The 19169-nt window shown below is 60.5% G+C and overlaps 2 protein-coding genes and 1 long non-coding RNA gene across 4 annotated transcripts in view; 1 reads left to right on the top strand and 2 right to left on the bottom strand.

The window, feature by feature from the left end:
• COL7A1 (collagen type VII alpha 1 chain) overlaps nucleotides 1-6809 on the bottom strand; it is a 30300-nt gene extending 23491 nt beyond the window's left edge. For both annotated transcript variants that reach the window (XM_002697051.7, XM_059880095.1), the window contains exons 1-19: nucleotides 6725-6809; nucleotides 6072-6252; nucleotides 5256-5415; nucleotides 5077-5170; nucleotides 4824-4985; nucleotides 4491-4651; nucleotides 4280-4409; nucleotides 4061-4177; nucleotides 3811-3957; nucleotides 3608-3724; nucleotides 3383-3532; nucleotides 3169-3291; nucleotides 2385-2528; nucleotides 2168-2293; nucleotides 1920-2063; nucleotides 1213-1332; nucleotides 912-1055; nucleotides 429-554; nucleotides 182-328 (exon numbers count right to left, since the gene is read on the bottom strand). In XM_002697051.7, the coding sequence (XP_002697097.2) occupies nucleotides 182-328; nucleotides 429-554; nucleotides 912-1055; nucleotides 1213-1332; nucleotides 1920-2063; nucleotides 2168-2293; nucleotides 2385-2528; nucleotides 3169-3291; nucleotides 3383-3532; nucleotides 3608-3724; nucleotides 3811-3957; nucleotides 4061-4177; nucleotides 4280-4409; nucleotides 4491-4651; nucleotides 4824-4985; nucleotides 5077-5170; nucleotides 5256-5415; nucleotides 6072-6252; nucleotides 6725-6809 (2578 nt within the window). The remainder of the gene's footprint in view (nucleotides 1-181; nucleotides 329-428; nucleotides 555-911; nucleotides 1056-1212; nucleotides 1333-1919; nucleotides 2064-2167; nucleotides 2294-2384; nucleotides 2529-3168; nucleotides 3292-3382; nucleotides 3533-3607; nucleotides 3725-3810; nucleotides 3958-4060; nucleotides 4178-4279; nucleotides 4410-4490; nucleotides 4652-4823; nucleotides 4986-5076; nucleotides 5171-5255; nucleotides 5416-6071; nucleotides 6253-6724) is intronic.
• On the top strand, nucleotides 245-10592 carry LOC132343518 (uncharacterized). Its single transcript, XR_009492400.1, has 2 exons — nucleotides 245-336; nucleotides 1969-10592. It is a non-coding gene; the product is annotated as an uncharacterized lncRNA (long non-coding RNA).
• On the bottom strand, nucleotides 10401-19169 carry UQCRC1 (ubiquinol-cytochrome c reductase core protein 1). Its single transcript, NM_174629.3, is given in 14 exon segments — nucleotides 10401-10591; nucleotides 11026-11101; nucleotides 11406-11494; nucleotides 11789-11874; nucleotides 11967-12127; nucleotides 12298-12441; nucleotides 12653-12768; nucleotides 14719-14798; nucleotides 15329-15527; nucleotides 15711-15718; nucleotides 15720-15841; nucleotides 16899-16985; nucleotides 18694-18834; nucleotides 19086-19169. Coding segments are annotated over 14 exon segments (1443 nt in total). The 5' UTR covers nucleotides 19155-19169; the 3' UTR covers nucleotides 10401-10526.

Here is a 19169-nt window from a genome sequence, read left to right as displayed (position 1 = left end):
TGGAAGACGCACCGCCCCCAATAGGCCCCAGGATCCAGGCTGCATCCCGCCTCCCCCAGAAGACCCCACCCCCACAGGTTCACGACGACCAATCCCTGGTCCCTTTTCTATTCCCGAGCACAAACCCCGCCCCCAAGCCCTGGAGGAAGCCAAGGCTCGCCCCAGCCCAAGCTCTGCCTACGGGTGGTGACGACAATGGAGACAGGCGCGCCCTCGCGGTCCCCTATGAGTGCGGTCACTCTCACTGAATAACTGACTCCGCCTTCGAGGCCCCGTATTTCTGCGGAGTCCGTGTTTCCTGGGAGAATCTGCTGTCTTGTGGGGCCACCTGGCCAGGTGAGCATAGGGTAGCAGTCAGAGATAGAGGCGGCAGGCCAGAGGGGGCAATCCCAGCCAGGAAGGGCAAGTGCAGGATCAGGGAACCATACCCTCACTCCGGCCCCAGGCCAGTCTGTAGGCTGTGGCTCCAGGGACCCCCACCCAGGTGACCCGCAGAACGTCACTGGAAGCATTATGGATCTGCAGCTTCGACACACTGCCCACGGGCCGAGGGTCTGGGGGCAGAGGCAGGGAAAAGGGTCACTGGAGAGCTGGCAGAGAAGTGGGTGGCGGAACAGGCATTGAGACCTTCCTCAGTGCAGGAAGGGCTATCTGAAGCTCAGTGTGAGGTGAGTGTGACAGGTCAGTGTAGGCAGCTCCCGAGAGGGAGGAGCTCAGTGCCTCGGGGTGGGCAGTGGGGCGCAGCCAGGAGGTCACTGTGCATGGCCTGCTAGTCAGTATGGGGCAGGTCAGTGTGGGGAGAGAAGCCTCAGCGGGTCAGTGATGGAGTGGGCAGCTGGAGCACTCAGGAATACACAGCAGGACAGGCCAGTCAGTGACTTGTGGTTAACAGCTGGCCAGGGTCCACCTACCAGTTCTCACAACCGCAGAGGCAGGCGTCCCGTCCACACCAGCCACACGGGCCCACACACGCACGGTGTACTCAGTATCTGGCTCCAGTCCATCCAGCTCGGCCACCGTGGCCTCCCCAGAAACCAACTGGGATTTCTCTGGGCCTAGGAGTGAGGATGAGTGTAGCCCTAGGACTATCCTGACTCTGACCCCCAATGTCCCACCTGGACCCCTAAGAAACCCCCTGCTCCCATTCCACCCAGACCTGCCCCACCCCAACCTCCAAAACCTCTGTTCCTTTCCCAAATCCCTGGTTCCCACCTCGGCCTGAGCGCCAGGAGACCCTGTACCCTGTGGCACCAGGAACCCGGTTCCAGGTGATGGTGACAGATGAGCTGCTGACTCGAGTCACATGGACCGATCTCACTGGGCCCAAGGGATCTGGAGGGGAGAGGCAATGGGGGAGTCTGATGGAAGAGGCAGCGGAGGGTCTGATAGGGGAGGTGTTGGGTATCTATCTACTAGAGGAAAGCAATGGGAGTCTAACCGGAGGCAGGGATTTGACAGCGGAAGGCAGTGGGTGGGTCAGATGGGGAAGGAGAGGGGTTCGGACAGAAGGGACAGTGGAAATCTGAGGCGGCAGCAGACAGGAATCTGGGAGACCAGAGCATCTGACAGAGAAGGTAACAGGGTTCTGGTGGAGGTATTAGGAGTAGAAAGTATATAAGTCTAAGAGGAGGGTCAGAGCTAGCAGAAAACAGGCAATGTGGTCTGAGAGGTGAAGAGGTGGGAACCTGAGGGCAAGAAGAGCAGGGTGTTGAGAGAGAGGCAGAGGAATCTGAAGAAGGCAGGGACTTCGGGGGAGCCAAGGGAGACTGAGGGGGGAGCAGGGCCTCTGGGGGAGGAGGCAGTGGGGATCTAAAGCGGGAGACTGGAGTTCTGTGGAGAAGCAAGGGTCTGAGAGGGAAGCCATGGGGTCTGACAGAGCACTGGAGAGAGAGCGCCAGGGGGCTGGGTCAGGCCCTGACCGGTTCGAGCCACGATGACCGCAGGAGGGCCCTCCTCTCTTCCTCGCAGCGCCGACACGGCCACCTGGTAGGAGGTCCCAGGTCTCAGCCCCACAATGTCGGTGGCAGTAGAGTCTGAAGGAACTGTCTGGCTGGACTCCAGACCTAGTGTCAGAGGGAAGTGCTGGCACACATGGCCCCTGCCTGCCCTTGGGCCCCCACATCCTGATCGTCCCCCACTGACAGCCCTCCCACCCCCGCCCGCTGACCATTGTCTGTCCTCCAGCTAATCCGAAATCCGCTGGCTCCGGGAACTGGTCCCCAGGCCACCCTCACTCGCGTTGCGTCCGATGCCATGACCCGCAGCCCTGGGATGGCCAGTGGGGGTTCTGGCTCTGGGAGTTAAAGACAGAGGTCAGGGATTAAAACCAGGACCCTAGAGTGAGTCAGGCAGCTGTCCCCCCGGCCCTCGCGTGCCACGCTCACCCCGGCGGACAGTGAGGATGCTGGCAGCGCCCTCCCGGCCGCCTACTCGCGCTGACACCCGCACTGTGTAGCTGAGCCCAGCCCGGACGTCATCCAAGTCAAAGGCCGTCTGACTCCCAGGAAGCACCAGGCTCCGCTCAACCCCTATGAGAGAAGGTAGGACAGGCAGGCAGGGGTCAGTGAGGGATGGGGGCGGGGGACAAAGGCGGTCAGTGATGGACAGAGATACAGGGCGAAAAGGGTCAGTGAGGGATGGGATGTGGGACAGAAAAGGGTGAGATGTAAGGACAGGGGATAAAAGGAGTCGAGGGTCAGCGACACAGGAAAAACAGGCCTGTGATGAATGGCGATAGTGATGGGAGGGAGCAGACAGGGACATAAGATGCAGGATGTCAGAAGTTGGTGGATGGCAATGTGAGCTGACAGGTCATTAATAATGATGTCGGGTCGGTACTGGACGGGGGCAGGGGAGGACAGTGGTCCCAGCTAAGCTTATAGAAGGGCAGGGGTTGAGCTCGTGGTTGTGGAGAAGATGAAAGCCACGGTCAGGGATGTGGGGTGAGGAGTGGAGACAGATCCAGGTGCAGAGCTAGGCAGGGGCAGGACAGGGGTAAGACAGGCCCTGTGACAGGTGTGGCTTCGGGGCCTTCTTGGGAGATGGATGGACAAGGAGACAGGAGGAGGCGGTAGAGCCCCAGGAGTGGAAAGGGATGCAGTAAGAGTGCAGTCAGACCCCGAGGGCTGGAACTTCAGGGTCAGCACAGTCTGGCGGTGTCTTCCTCACCCTGGGCGCTGCGCACAGTGATGCGATACTCGGTGGCGCCGGGAACTGGGCTCCAGGACACTCGCACACGCTGCCCAGGCAGCTCGGTGGCCTGGAGGGCTGTGACGGGGCCCACGGGCAGCTCTGGACCGGCAAGAGAGCGCCGCATGAGAGGCGGCCTGGGACATCCCTCCTCCCGTCCCTGCTCACCTGACCGTGCCCACAGGGTCCTCACCAGTGGGGACCACGGTCGCTGGGGTGGCCACCTCACGGCCCTCTAGCAGCGTGTAGAGAGTGAGGCGGTACTCGGTGCCTGGCTGCAGCCCATCCAACTGGTAGCGGGTCACGTCAGAGGGCAGCACCACCTTCTGTGGCACCTCTAAGCCTGCAGGAGGACGGGGTTAGGCCAGCCGAGGCCAGGCCTCTACCCCACCTGCCCACCCCGGCCTCCTGCACGGACCGCTCTCACGCCGCCATTCCAGCCGGTAGCCACGGGCCTCAGGCACCAGGTTCCAGGAGAGGAGGATGGACGTGGGGCCCAGGATGATAGGACGCAGGGTCTGCTCGACGGACGTGTCTGCCGGGGCCACGTGGGACATCAGTGGTCCTCTGTGCCCGGCCAACCTGCCCACCCAGCCTGAAGGAAGCACCCAGCCCTCTCACCAGTGCGGGCAGTCAGGGAGGTGGCTGGCCCCACGCTCCGGCCAAGCAGGGCACTCACGGTCACCTCGTAGTCGGTGCCAGGCTGCAGGTCCCTCAGCAACACTGACCCCTGCCCAGAGCCCAGCTCCTGCTGCTGTGTGGCCCCACCTGCCCGGGGGGCACAGAAGGGTCAGTGGGTCTTGCAGACTCAGGACCCCACCGTTCTGTCTGAGGCGCAAGGACTCCCTTCCTCCCACAGCACCTCACTCACCCCTGACGACCCGCCACGTCACCCGGTAGCCAGTGGCACCTGGCACACTCTGCCAGGCCACCAGGAGGCTGTGGGCTGTGGTGTTCTGGATGGTCACTTCTGGCCCCTCCAGAGCAGCTAGGGGAAGGTCCCATTGGGGATTAGTGAGTCCAGAGCAGAGAAGGGTTACAGGGGTGGGTGATTGGGCGAGTGAGGTCAGAGGTTAGTAAAACTGCTCACTGGTCCTAGCGGTCCCGCTCACGGCCTCCCCGATGCTGTTGGCGTAGAGGGCGACCACCGTCACTTGGTACTCAGTCAGTGGCCGGAGACCCTGCAGCTGCACGCTGGTCTCACCAGCTGGGACGCTCACCTGTGATGCCCAGGATCAGAGGTCACTCCATCTTGCCCAGCTAAGCCCCAGCCCTCCACCTCCCACTGCCGACAACCTTACCTCCCGCAGCTCGCTTGGCAATGGCTGTCCCAGCCCTGTCAGGGGTGCGTACTGGACCTTGTAGCCAGTCACGGGGCCACTGGCCGCTGTCCACTGGACTCTCAAGGACTGACTGCCTGGCTCAAGCAGCAGGTCTCGTGGACCAGAGGTCGAGTCGTCGGCTGGGGAAGGGGGCAGTCAGGCAACCAGGCAAGAGAATCAGGGGTCAGCACTAAGGGTGCAGGGTCAGCACCAGGGTCAAAGGTTAGGAGCACACGGGATGGAATTGGCATGGCCACGTTGGGGTTTGGGCCGGGGTTCAGGTCAGGGTACCCAGAGTGAGCGGGAACTCACGGGGCAGGGTCACGGGCACACCACCCGCAGTTGTGCACACCCTCCGGGAAACCAGAGGCAGGAGCGTCCTCAAGATGCTGAAGTCATTGACGAAGAAGAAGAAATCGCTAGTCGGCTGTGAGGCAATTCGCTTCAGCTCCTCGGGGTCGGCATTCTTGATGCCTGAGGTGACGCCCAGTCAGGGCTCAGCTGCCCACATGCCCTCTGACTTGCCCCTGCCCCAGCTGACCCGTCACCCCAGCATGGTGCTCACCCACAGCAAACAGCTTGACTCCCTGCCCCTTCAACCTCTGGGCAGCTGTGTCCACCATGTCCTGGGACTTCCCGTCTGTGATGAGGATACAGACCTGGGGCAGGGCAGGGGCAAGTCAGGACTGCCTCAGACCCTTCACATGGGGTCACCCTGGAAGGCAGGGCAGGGTGAGAGATCACCTTGGGGACACCAGGTCGGGCCAGCTGGGGCAGGAAGACGCGGTCAGCCACGTGGAGAATCGCGGCCCCTGTGCGCGTGTTGCCCCCCTTGTAGCTGAGCTCTCGGATGGCACGGATCACATCTCCGCCTGAGCCAAGTGCATCCAGGTCAAATTCTGTCCTGTGGGGAGGCAGGTGGCAGCAGGCTAGGGACAAGAACCTGTGCTGGCCTTGGCCTCTCAGAGGTCTCTAGGGTGAGGGTGGTGAGTTATCAGGCCCCCTTGAGGGTCCTCTCCGTTCTCTGATTCTGTGATTCCCTCCATCCCTGAAGCTCCCAAGCCAACAAAGTGATTAGGTGCCTCTCTGTGTCCTGCCTGGGGCTGGGCTTGAGCAGGCCTGGCCCCAGTGGGGCTCCCAGGCTCAGGGGCCGGGATGTCTGTTTAATTAAATAATGGTAGGAGGAAGGGCCCTGTTGTACGGAGGTGGACACTGGCCAGACAGGGAGGCCCTCTGCTGAATGAGAGGCTGACGGGCATCAGGAGGCTAGAACATGGGGAATCCAGCAGACCCAGGCCATCTCAAGCCCCTGGCCTCCCCCACAGGCTCTCCATCTCCAGATCAGAAAACAGAGCCCCTGACTTTGGCAGGAGCCAGTGGGTAGCCGGGTCTCAGGTGTCAGGGCTCCACCTGGGAGATCCCTGCTTCTTAAAAGGATGCCTTGGACGGTGGAAGGAGGGGACCCCCTGGATTCCCTAAAACCTGACCCAGGGGCTTGGAGCTCTCTGCTTCTGACTGGGGGAAGATTCCTCGTGGGTCCAGTTGTGGGGGTCCACTGACCGTGGGTCGTCGCTGTACTGCACGGCCGCGAAGCGCACACCCTGTGCCCCAGCTGCCCCGGAGAAGGGCAGCACCAGCCCCTCAAGGAAACCCCGCACTTCGCGGAAGTTGCTTCGGCCGATGGACGAGGAGCCGTCAAGGAGGAACACGATGTCAGCGGCGTAGAGGCGCGTGCAGCTCACTGTGGCCGGCAAGAGTCATCAGGGTTTCTTCCTGGAGCCCACCTACCCTCTCCCCTCACAGTGGTCCCCTGGGGCTGGGGAGGGGGCGGGTGGGCCTCATCCACTGTGCAAACCGGCCCAGGCTGGCTTGGGCCTGGGAGCGGTGGAGGGAGCAGAGGTGGAGCCCGGAGCGGACTCTCCCGCGGAGGATTGGTGGGGAGGCAGAGTCGCTGGTGTGGGGGTGAATCAGGGACTGAGGTTGGCCTCTGGGGACCAGCGCAGACTGTCATAGGGGTAGGGGACCCACGGACATCTGGATGCAGTTGGGGAGACGCAGCGTGGATCGCGGAGGGTTTGGGGAGTCCGGGGGAGAGTTAGGAGAAATGCCCGCGGAGTTGCAGCGGGTGGGAAGCGGGCTCTAGGATGAAGGCCGAGTGGAGCCGGGTGACAAGGTGCAGTGCCCTGGATGGGGTCCTTCCCTGCCGTACCCACCTCTCTCCCTGGGCTGGGCCCACACTCGGGGAGCCCCTGCCAGGATCCCGGCGCAGAGCGCAGCCACCAGGAGCCGCAGCCTCATCTTCCGTGAGGGAGACGGGCAGCCAGGACTCCCGCCTCTGTCCCTCGGCCTCGGCGGGTCCGAGCCTGGCGCTCTCCTACCCTCAGTCCCGGTCTTGCTTGCTGGTCCGAGGCTCCCGTCGCCAGACGCGCCGCAGTCCCGCCGCCACAGCAGAGAAAAGTCCCTGATCCCAAGGGGGCGGAGCGGCGGGCGGGGACCCAGGCGGCCCGCCCCAACACATCGTCCCAGAGGTCGCCGCCTCTGCTACCCCTCCCCGTGACCGACGATCAGGCTCCATTTAAGGGCAAAGCCCCCCACCACTGGTGGCTTTTGGGATTCCCCTGGGAGGTTCTCTACAAGAGAGAGGTTGAGGGAGCCCCCTCCACCCTGTGTAGGGTCAGGAATCTTGGCTGCTTTAAGTCAAACAGACTAGAAGTGACTACTGGAGACCCGACTCCAGAGAGGTTCCTGGGGACCCAAGACGCAGCAGGATGTTGGGGTGGGGTGGGGTGGGGTGGGGGGAGCTGCAGCTGGAGATGACTCACCGCCCCCCTACAGGGGCACCCAGACAGCCCTCAGGCCATGAGTCCCGCCGGCCTCTGCTCTGATTCAGCCTTCCCTGTCTGGTGGGTCTCCTGTTTCCCACCCCATCTCCTCAACAGCAAACGAGGGACTCAGGCTCACCCCAGGGGACCCGAGGCACCGCTGTCTGCACGGTGGGCACCACTGGACACGTCACGTCCGCCCCCACTGTGGAGGGGGAGCCAGGAGAGAATCTGGGTCGTGCTCGTGCAGACGTGGCCATCCCGGTGTCCTGCATCCGCATCCCCCGCTATGCCCAGGCAGATGCCATCCAGCTGTGCTGCAGGGAGGGGCTACCACGTGTGGAGGGCGGCCCACCCACAGCGACAGCTCCTCTCTCAGGAATCCATTCCCTCCTGCCTCCACCCCCACTGGTGGGCCTGACCTGCTCCAGCCAGGCCCCCTACCACACATTCTGAGACCCCCGTCCACCCATCGCTTCCGCCAGGCCCAGAGGTCATTTTGGTCCCCCCCTCTCTTTCTTGCTCCACTTGTAGTGTCCACCTTCATAACTACCTTCACCCCGCTCCTCTCCCCTTTACCAGGCTGACTTCCCATCTGTCTCCTGCAGGTTCTGTGATCATGGACAGTCCCCTAACACATCTGCAGGCCAGAGACCCTCTTTGTATATGCATGTGTTCATTATAGGGGGTGTTACCGAGGCAGAGAGTCACTCCCAAAAGCAGGCCCTGTTATTTTTTTTCTGCTACTCCTGAGTAATTCTGGGAAGCCTGGAGACCACTCCTATACTCACCGCTGCCATTGTGCCCCTTCCAACATGCCTGGCCCACCCCGCCAACCTCTCCTAGGGCTCCACGGACTAATGGGGAAGAGATGGGGACGGCACGTCTATTGAACCTGTCTGCTTTGACCTCCTCTAGGGCTTGAGGGTCTCTGGTGTGGCCAGAGCTGGCCGTGGTGAGGCCCATCCGCATTGCTGGTCTTCCTGTTATTCAGCAGGCTACAGGGACAGCCCCAAATTATCATGGGTACAGCACTGTGACCCGTAGGGCGCAGAACCTTTTCCCAAGGTGAAGATCTTCTCAGCCACATCCAAGGATCACCAAGTCCTCCGTCCCATAGGTCCTATAGGTGAGGGCTGCAGAGAACCAGACAGGCTCTCATTACAGAGGCAGCCCCGCCTCAAGACCCTTACCCCTTCTCGCACGGAAGGGTGGCTGTGCAGAGCAGGGCTGGTACACAGTGTAGACACACACACATTTGGGTCTGGCCTTTAGGGGAGATTGGAGGAACAGGTGAACAGGTGTCCATCTTATCAGAACCATGAGTGACCCCCCAAAAGGAAGGGCAGCCTGCTGTGAGGGGGGTCACTCAAAGGCTGGGAGGAGAGGTTGTTGGTGGAAGGTAGGTTGCAGACGCGTGCCTGTCTGGTGCTCCCGGGAAGCTCACGAGCAGGGGTGTGGCCCTCTGAGGCCCCTGGCTCCAGCCTCCTGGCAGGCACACAGCCTAGGGCCCAGCCCCAGAAACCAGCTCCCTCCATCTGGGCAGTGGGGCCCTAGAGGTCTTTTTCTCCCTCCTACACTCCCCTGGACATTTCCTTCTCTACTTCAGTCTCTGCACCGTATGTCTCCATCTGGGGCCTCTTTTGGGGGGTTTCACCCCACACATCCCACTGTCTTAAGACACTTCCAAATTCCTCAGAACGGCAGCCAAAGCTGGGCAGGTCATCTTCCTCCAACCCACCCGTCCTCTGTGGTACCCCAGCCCTGCTGGGGATGCTGTCTAGCCTGTGCCCCCCACAGCCCAGGCCCTTTCTTACTAGAGCTGCCACAGTGCTGGCTCACCGGGACCACACTGAAATGCTCCTGAGTCCCCAGGCTGTCAGCTGAGCAAGTCACTCCTCTTCCCAGTAACCCTCAATACATCTCCCTCAGTACGGCTCCGGAGGAGAGATCAAACTCCCTGGCTAGGTCTGCAAGGCCCACTAGGACCACGTCACCCTAGGGAGCTTGCCTGCTGTGTCCAGCGCACCTGTGGCCTTTGAGGACCAGGCCTGGGCTTAGCAGACAAACCAAGGCCCATCCTCCCGGGGCTCAAACGTGGGACAGCAGGCAGCCATGGCAACACACAGGGTAAGGGAGAGGAAACCGGGGCGGTGGGAGTGAACTGTGGGTGCTCTGGACACTTCTGAATAGCCGCCTTCTCAGCAGACTTCGTCCCAGAACCCTGTCCACCACTGGCAGCACCACCTCCCTCACAGGCAAACTGGCCCATACTTCCATCCACCCCACAGTGGGCTCCCAGGAACCCTGACTGGAAGGGTGGGGGGACAGGAAGAGGGCCTATCTGCCCTCCTGCCTTGGGGACCGGAGCCCAGAGGTGGCAAGGGGACTAGACAGCTGTGAGCTCCAGCAGGTCCTCAGCAGACGGGGAGGGGACTGCCAGGCCAGCAGCTCAGGACTTGCCTGGGACAGAGCGCGTCGAGGGAGGGGGCTCAGGCCCCACTGAGCTCAGGGATATTCTTAGAGCCTGAGTCAGCGGCAAATCGAGGCAAAGGATTCTTGCCTTGCCTGTCCAGGCAGCAGTGAGAAGCCAAATGGGAACACTCTGCCTCGGGCTATCCTCCTCCCAGAATCCAGAGTAAACACACAGAGGCGGCTTCCTCGAGGACATTTCTTGGGCTCTCCTGGTCTGGGGGGGTCCAGGGTCCCCCAGAGGGTGACCCCCAGGACCCACAGCAAGGGGCTTCCCACCTCAATCCCTAGGCTGGGAGCCCTAGCAGGGTAAAGGCTGGGTCTGCAGTTCCCATGGTCCCCCACACCCCTCTCCTAGGACAGGCTGGTGAGGAGCATCCCCCATGTGGCTAACTGCAAACAGCTGGCCTCAGCTCCCCGCAGGCATCAAAGGCTTCCGGCCTCCAGGCTACAGCCCCCCACGCTCGCCCCTGACTAAGGACACATCAGCCTGTGGGAAGGCAGAGCGTCCAGGACACGCAGACCCGAGGGAAGTCCCTGCTCCCCCACCATGGCCCGGGGACTCCACGCCAAGGACGAGAGAGGGACAACGCAGTTCTCAATGCAAGACTTTATTGGTTGGTGAGTCAGCAGCTGCACAGGTCTGAAGGACCGAGGTGGTGTGTTTGTGGGGGGGGAACCTCGAACCCCAGCCCCGCCCTCGCCTGCACAGGCTTCCTGCCTAGAAGCGCAGCCAGAACATGCCACTACGGATCCGGTTATAATCTGGAAGCTGTTCAATGGGGCCTGTGGGGAGAGGGTGGGGCGTCAGGGTGGGGCACCTGTGTGGTACAGGGACACCTGGCCCCGCGCCGCGCCCCATTCAGAGCTGCCCAGAGCAGCACAAGGCAGGCTTTAGTGGAAAGAGGGTAAAGAACATTCCTCCAGGGGGTGCTGAGCCTGCCCCTTCACGCTCTGGCCTCTGGAGCCCCACCCCACATGCGGAGGTGTCCGTTACCTGGCGGGTGTGGGGTATTGATGGAGGCACCTTGGCAGGGAGTCAGGGAGCTGCCAGGACAGGTTTTCTGAGCAAGAACTCCCTGGCAGCCAGGCAGTTGGGCAGAGCCTCTTGGGGGCCCCAACTTGCTGCTCCCAATGAAAGTTGGGGGAAGGGGGAAAGCAGAGGCAGATGGGAGGCCCAGACAGCAGCCTGAGGAGGCGGCCAGAGAGCGGCTACTCACCAAATCCAGCCACTGCCGGGCACTGGTCGTAGAAGTACTTGGAGCAGACCTCACGCACCACCCTGGCGTCCACCTCCTACAGGATGACGCAGAGGGCACAATGAGTGGCAAGGCCCCTGGGGACCAGTCAACAGCATCCAGCGACCAAGACCGCCCCACGCACCGAGGGGCTGACCCCGCACCCGAAAGGGGAACAGCGGCAGGGCTCCCCGGCCACAGGCTTCCACGGGCCCCAGGCACCCCACAGCCACCCACGCCTCTGCCCTGCCCCCCGGTTACACCCTGGGGCGCCCACAGGAGCAGTCTGCCTCAACGCCCCACCCTCTGCAAGTCAGCCAGCTCAAGACTCCCAAAGCCCTCTCCCCCCAGGGCCCTGTTACCGCAATCCGGCTTTCCCACTCGGCCAGGGGGATGCGGCGGCCGTACGTCAGGAGACTGCGTCCGATGTCCTCACACACGGGAGTGGTGCCTACGAGGGGGAGGGAAGCTCACAGGCCCGCACCGAACCTCCAGGGTTCTGTGCTGACTCGGCCTGATCCTAGACCACAATCTTCATCTGTGCAACCTGACCTGTACCCATGGGCTTCTCAGGCCCACCCACAAGGGGTCCCTGAAACCCCAGGCCCCTGGGGAAGGGGCAGTGGTGGGACACGATGTGACCGCCAACGTCATCCTTGCCGGTCTTGGTCAGGAGCACTGGTCGAGCTGGGACTGTCACTGCCCGTACGCACCCCACCCCTCGCCACAGGGCTGCAGGACTCACCATCCAGATGAGACACCAAGGCGTTTCGGAGGAGGTTTTTGCCCCGGAGCACCTCACTCTCTGTGGCACTGGTGCACAGGCGCATCCTAGGGCAGGGGCAGGTGCGCGTCATCCTGAGAGACGCTGCGGTCCCCAAGCCTCCCGCCCGCCGGGGCCAGCAACAGCGGCCGCCACTCACCACTGGCCCTGCAGGACGAACATCATGTCGTCGATGCTCATGTGGTCGCAGACGAAGTGTGCGCCCAGCAGCCCGGTGTCTGCGTAGCAGATGTTGAAGGTCTGGAAACTCTGGCACAGCTTGTTGGTCGCAGCAATGGAAGCCAGTGGGCTGGACAGGTGCTACCAGGGGCCAGGGTGGTCAGCACCTGCCCTCCTCTCTGCCACCTGCCCCCGAACCCCGCAGGATGAGCGCCTGCCGCCCAGCTGCGCCTCTCCCCTGAACTGAGGTCCCCGCCCGCCGCCCAGCTGCGCCTCTCCCCTGAACCGAGGTCCCCGCCTGGCCCACTCACCGCTCCGCCACCGTAGGTGCAGTCGTAGTGGCCAATGATGGCGTTGGCCACCTGGAGGGCCACGTTGTCCGGGTGGGCCCAGCCAGGCCCCTCCACTGCGATGGCCACGTGGGCCAGAGGCAGGCCGTCCTCACGGTGGCAGATCTGAAACGGGACGTGGCAAAGCTGAGGAACAGCCAGACCGCCCTGGCGACAGCAAAGGTGCCAAGTGTGGCTGGGGGCATGTGCATGCGAGCGTCACCACGTGTGCCTGGGAGGCAGCAGGCGCGGGACCCCGGCCCAACTTCCGAGGCACCTCCGGAGTCGTGAAAGAGCCAGGCCCGCGGGAGTGCCACCCCCACCCACCCCCACCCACCTGACTGCCAGTGAAGCGGCACGGACTGAGGGTAGGCACAGCGTCCTCGTCGTATGTCCCGGAGAGCCCGCTGAAGTGCTTCTGGGCAAGGTCGAGCAGCTGCCGGTGCTCCAGCCCTGCCGAGATGGACAGCGTGCTTATCGGTCAGCCGGGCCTGAGACGCCACACAGAGGCGCAGGACCCCATGTCCTGCCTCGATGGGAGAACCCCCAAGACAGGACATCAGGACCAGGTGAGGGAAGAGGAGCCTCCACAGACTCACTCCAGCTCGGCGGCAGGCAGGGCAGACCCCCAGGGCCCAACAGCTCCCACCACCTCGGCCATGAGGAAGCAGCACACGCCGGGCTGAAGCACGTGACGCACTCTCACCAGCACCACACACAAGACTGGTGCCCTGGGCGTGAGGCCACCCGTCCTGCCTCGCCCCTCCAGCCCTTCCTCAAGCAGATTCTGTAGGGCTGGCAGGTGAGAGGGCACAAAGAAGCGCCACGCGGGGCTGTGACTAGCTCTGGGGCCCCCTGTGCCAGGGACATGGAGCAGCAATGTCACAAACTCACGTCTCATGCCCTTGCTGGACCTCCCCTCCACCAGCGGCTTCCGCTGCCCCAGCCCCTCGACCAGTGGGTGCTGTGGTAGGAAGCAGCGCCCCCAGGTACAGGCCGCCAGGTGCCTCTGCCTTTTATTCTTTCCTTCCTTGACCTCAGATCCTGCAGGTCTGATGTGTCAGGAGCTCAAACTGCTCTTGGTTCACTAGCCCCAAGGTCACCAGCCGAGCTCCTCCTATCAGTCTCTCCCGTCCAGCCAGCTGCCGTAAGTTGGGGCGGCATCCCTGACCCGCTCCTGTCCCCTCCTGGCTAGATGTCTATCAGGCTTCCATCTACAAACCCGTTTCGAGTTCATCCGCTTCTCTTCCTCCTGCCGCCTCCCACCAGGCACCTGCCACAAGCCCTCCCTGCATCCACCTGCTTCCGCTCTGGCCCCGACATGGCAGCAGCTGCTGTTGTTCAGTTGCTAAGTTGTGTCCAACTCTGCGACTCCATGGACTGTAGCCCACCAGGCTTCTGTGTCCATGGGATTTTTTCAGGCACGAATACTGGGGTGGGCTGCATTTCCTTCTCCAGGGGATCTTCTTGACCCAAGGATCAAACCTGCGTCTCCTGCACTGGCAGGTGGATTCATTACAGCGGAGCCACCAGGGAAGCCCACATGGCAGCAGAGCAAGCCTCCAATCACAGAGCCCGTGACACCACTCTGCCCCTCCGTGCAGACCCCCCGCTCCCCATGTAACTAAATCCCACCACTCTTCAGCTCTCTGTTCAAATGACAAGTACTTCAAAAGCACCTCCCTAACCTCTGCTGCTGCTTTCAGTCGTGTCCAACTCTGTGCGACCCCACAGATGGCAGCCCACCGGCTCCCCCGTCCCTGGGATTCTACACGCAAGAACACTGGAGTAGGTGGCCATTTCCTTCTCCAATGCATGGAAGTGAAAAGTGAAAGTGAAGTCGCTCAGTCGTGTCCAACTCTTAGCGACCCCATGGACTGTAGCCTACCAGACTCCTCCATCCATGGGATTTTCCAGGCAAGAGTACTTGAGTAGGGTGCCACTGCCTTCTCCACCCTAACCTCTGAGTCCCCCACAAAAATCCCCTGACCACACCGTGCCTTCCTTTCGGGGCACTTTCCATCTACCATTCGACGTCCGGTTTCCCACATAGGCCAAGAGGAACAGGCTGGAGGCCTGAATCTCCCCCAGCCTCAACCTTCGTCTCCAAGGACCAGGTGAGGCTGAGAAAGTCCTGAGGCCTGCAGAGGTCAGCAGGCCAACTGAGGCGTGCATGAAACGCGAGCAGCAGCCCCAGGTGGCCCAGCAGAATCCCACCCCACCTCAGAGAGCACAGGACCGAGGTCACGCCCCTCAAGGACAGGACAGGGAGGGAACAGGGTCCACAGGAATGGAAGATCCCCCACAGTCAGAACCAGGAGACCTGGCCCTGCTAATCAAGGTTGCAGCCCAGCCCAGCCCACCCCCCCATTACCACAGGGCTTCAACCAGCCCACTGCTCACCTCCAGCTGCTGCTAACACCATTCGGGGGGCCTTGTAATGCCGGCTGAGGTACTCGGTCAGGTCTGCCCGCGACAGCTTCCTGCAAGACACACCGCCAAGGGGTCAACACTGCTCCCAGACCGCAGTGATGCGGGTCACACAAAATGGGGCGGAGGAGACAGACAAGGAGACTCAGCTTCACCGGATCCTTGCCCCATCTCTGGCACTTGCCACTCTGGGGCCAAGAGGGCAGCCCTCACTGGGGCCTCTCACGTCCAACTTCAGGATAGGCTTGGAGTCCCCTCCAAGGAGGGTGTGGGCTGACATGGGGGCTTCAGGGGCAGCGGCAGGGCTCCTCCTACCAGAGGACAAGCAGCCACGTGGAGGGACCTCCCCAGAGCACCCGTAAGACACACACATGGAAACAAAGCCCACAATTTGAGTGGGGACCACACAAACATTCAAAGACTCCTGGGGAACATGTGGCAACACAGAAAATGTCTCCAGTTGTGTGAATTAAGAAAATAAACAGCACAGGCACTTGGCCAAGTAAATGCAAACTCCTGCGGCTGTGGCCTGCTCAGGCCCCAATAAGGGGACAACCTGCCCCCTGGACCAGCCAGCTCGCACCTGACATTCTCACTGGGCCCCTCCACGGACTGGGCTAGAGGTGTGCCCTGGAAGGCCGTGGCATGCAGGTAGTTGAAGACCACGTCCCGCATGGATGTGTCATTCTCCTGCAGCTCCTGCAGGATCACGTCCCGCTCCTTCTCAATCTGGGAGTCCTCGAGGCTGCAGTTCTGCACGATGTCGGCCAGGAGCTCTACAGCTGGGTGCAAGGAGGACAGGTGTGGAGACAGTAACAGCATAAACCCCCCAGGCCTGACCCCCTTGGTGTCAAGGCTCTTCTCTAAGGGTCACCCCATTCTTCAGTCAGGCCAGGGGCTCCTGAGCGCCTGTCCTCTGCACCCGGGGAGTCCTACCGCATGCCAGCCCTGCCCTCCAGGCTTACCTTTTGGCAAGGTCCTTTGATAACGCCTTAATGTAGTAAGCCGTGTGCTCCCGGGTGCTGTAGGCATTAAGATGGGCCCCCATGCTCTCCACCTCCTTCTCCAAGGCATTGCCAGGCCGATTCTTTGTTCCCTGGAACCAGCCACATGGGAGCCCAAGATCCTGCATCCTCATAGGCTGAAGTCCCAGCAGGACCACTGGTCCACAGGTAGCGCCCTCAGCAAAGACTCTGGGGTGCAGGGCCCAGAGTCTGGGGCCACCAAGTGCTCAGTAGGCCTTAAGCTCCTCAAGGCCACAGCACCGTGGCCCGACAGAATGGAGACATCCAGGGGCCAGGGAAGAAGGGCATGCCCAAAAGTGTTACCAGAAATCCAGCACCCCCACACCAAGAGGGGGGACAGCTCGGGGGAGCGCATGTGACTGCAGAGCGCCCACGGCAGCCTGACCTCACCAGCCCACGCTTACTGACAGCCGTGGTCAGGTGGACTCACACTGTGCTCAGGCGACGCTGCTCCCCACTCTCCCTCACACCATGTATGACTGTGTGTGTGTGCCAGGGGCCTCTGTGGGGCTCAGCCTTCGTCCTGCGTGTGTGTGTGTGAGAACTGCTGTCCAATGACACACACCCACGTGCTGAGACTGACACACACATCTGTGACGCTGGAGCTGGCTAGCTGCCCATTCCTGCTCCACACCCTCACCAACCCTGTATCGTCTCTATTTTTTTCATTCGTTTAGAAACTCATTGTTTACTCCATGCAAACACAGGATGGCTAAGGGGTTGTTCTCATCCTCATGAAAGCTCCTACTCGATTTTACAAGTCAGAGATACACAGCATTTTACAAAAACTAAGTTGCTGGACTTGTTACAATGCATGTGTACATCCGCAATTCTACGTCCGTGCAGACAAACAACACAGGCCTGGCTTCTGGTGAAGAGCAGGGCTCCCATGCTCCTTGGGGTTTTTCTGGCTCTGGGGACCTTGTGCAGGGGTTTACCAGGTAGGCACTCACTCAGGAGAGGCCTGGCCCACGTGGCGTCTCCCAGGAAAGCCAGACAGAGATCGCTTCCCTCTGCCCCCTTGCTAACAGTCCTAAGTGAGGAGGCTAACTTTTCTGACCAGCATACTCAGGAGGGACAGCAGGAAGCCCTCAGTACAGGGGAGATGCAGGACTTTAGGAGCCTCACCTTGAAAGCCAGATGCTCCACAAAGTAGCCAGCCCCGTTGTTCTTCTCAGTCTCGTAACGGCTGCCAGCATCAATCCATACCCCCACCTGGACAAGAAATCACCAAAAAAGGTAATAAAGAAACAGACACCAGCCCCCACTCACACCTGACCCTGCAGGATCCAGAACAAGCCCCAGACAGGGGCTCACGGTTCCAGGTGGGGAAGACGTTCTCAGAAGGCCCCGAGGTCGGACGCTCGGGTGCCAGCTGACTGACTAGTCACACTGCATCACCTCTAATCCCTGCTCTGGTTTCTGCTGGTGACGAGACTCCCAGGAAAGCTTCTAACTGCACATTCACCTGTCCCATCACTGCAGAAAATTCTTAAATTCAGTCTCACTTTTCAGTTGATTCTTTGTTTCTTCTCGGCAAACTACTAATCACTTGCAAACAACTTTTTTTCTCCTTCCTAAAAATTACACCCTGTCTTTTTGTCCTGGAGATTGCGTTCTTTCGCCATTAAAGGAGGAGGCTCATTCATACTTAAAAAATCTTTTTAATCAGACCTGGACACCTAACACTGCCAACGCACCTTGGCACCCAATGAGAGATTCTTATAATTGTAATAGCTTCCTTGTGTGCTGTGAAATGCACATCACACTACTCACCCCCATGGTAACACAGATCTAATCTTCTACTATTTGTATCGTAGCTGATTTAAAATGCTCACATCTGCTTTACTAAGAGACGTTCATGTATGTCCTATATACCATAAATTCTTACATGAACATCATCTACTACCCATCTAACACCTTCAACAGATGCATTTTGTAATCCATAGTATTCCTTGACTACAACTGGCAGCATTCTTTCTCTGGCAATTGAGCACAGTGGTGCTCCTTAAGATCAAGGGCATCTTTTGTTTCATTTTTGCTCTCAGTCGCTAAGTCGCATCCGACTCTTTGTGACCCCATGGACTGTAGCCTGCCAGGCTCCTCTGCCATGGGATGTCCCAGGCAAGAATTCCACAGTGTGTTGCCATTTCCTTCTCCAAGGGATCTTCCCGACCCAGGGATCAAACCCATTTCTCTTGTGTCTCCTGTATTAGCAGGTGGGTTCTTTTGCCACTGAGCCACCTGGGAAGCCCTGGGCATCTTAGTGTCCATGAAATACAGCATTCTCGGTCAAGTTTTCTTAACAGGCTGTGTGTCAGCTTATACAGGTGTCATGTAGGAAGAAAGCTACCCATCACTTTTTGCGGTGTTCAGTCACAACTTGCATCACAGGACATTATTCCTGGAAAACTCAAAGAATTTACCAATCAAACCACTTGGAGAGGGGGTGGGGGTGGAATGAGAGAGAGAGAGATCGCCTCTTGAGAATCTTCTCTCCTGTTTACCTAACCAAGATATCTATCTTTGAGCCAATCTTCAGGAAAATTATCCATTTAACTGGAATTTTCACGTGGTTTTCTTTTGCAATACATTTCCAATCTAGCCAAGGGATTACAAGTTTGGGCCATGAGGCTGGCAGTCATCTAAGTCTCTGAATCCCATGGGCTGCTAAAGAAAAAGCTGAAAAGGGGGTTGGCCTCCTGATTGGCAGGCATCACATGCTAAATGAGTGTTGGTTTAGTGAGAACTGCCTCCACGAAGTCAAGGCATGGTTAGAATCGCGACTGGAGTAGGAGGGTCAATCCTCAGGGTGACTGAGGAGAGTCTGACCCAAACCATAGAGCCCAAGGTCACACCCCGACCTGGGAAAGGAGGCCGTGCCCAACATGGAGGCGCCCTCCTGACAGCGGACTCCGCTCACCGTGCAGGTAGGCTGGGAAGACTGCTCCGAGGCCACTCGCAGCCCGTTGTCCAGCTGGCTGACCTGCGTCTCTGGCACGCTCTGGAGAGCCTGGGCGTAGGTGGCGGTGCCCCTCAAGTCAGACGACCTCAGCAGGGCCGGCTGTTGGAAAAAGGCGACCGGGACTGAGGACTAGAGTAGGGGGTCACGCCTCAGCTTGCAGGCCTGCAGTGTGGGATCCCCGTCCCCGTGCTCAGGCGGTCTACGAGACTCCCGTTCGCGCCCTGGGCCGTGACCTTCCCACGGCCCTGACCCCGCGACCTCCCCATTCTCCACGGGCACTAACAGCCCGCTCCCGGTCCGCGTTCCGAAGCCCCGCTTCCCACAGCTCTGCGCTCTCGTTGCCACCTCACCGAGCGGCGGGTGCGTAGCAGCACTCGCGTCCCGGCGCCAGCTGCCCGGCAAACAGCGGAAGCCGCCATCTTCTAAGCTCCAGT

This window comes from Bos taurus, chromosome 22 (assembly GCF_002263795.3).
Source record: "Bos taurus isolate L1 Dominette 01449 registration number 42190680 breed Hereford chromosome 22, ARS-UCD2.0, whole genome shotgun sequence".
Taxonomy (NCBI): domain Eukaryota; kingdom Metazoa; phylum Chordata; class Mammalia; order Artiodactyla; family Bovidae; genus Bos; species Bos taurus.
The sequence above is the reverse complement of the archived record's forward strand: the minus strand, read 5'-3'. Positions and strand labels throughout refer to the sequence as shown.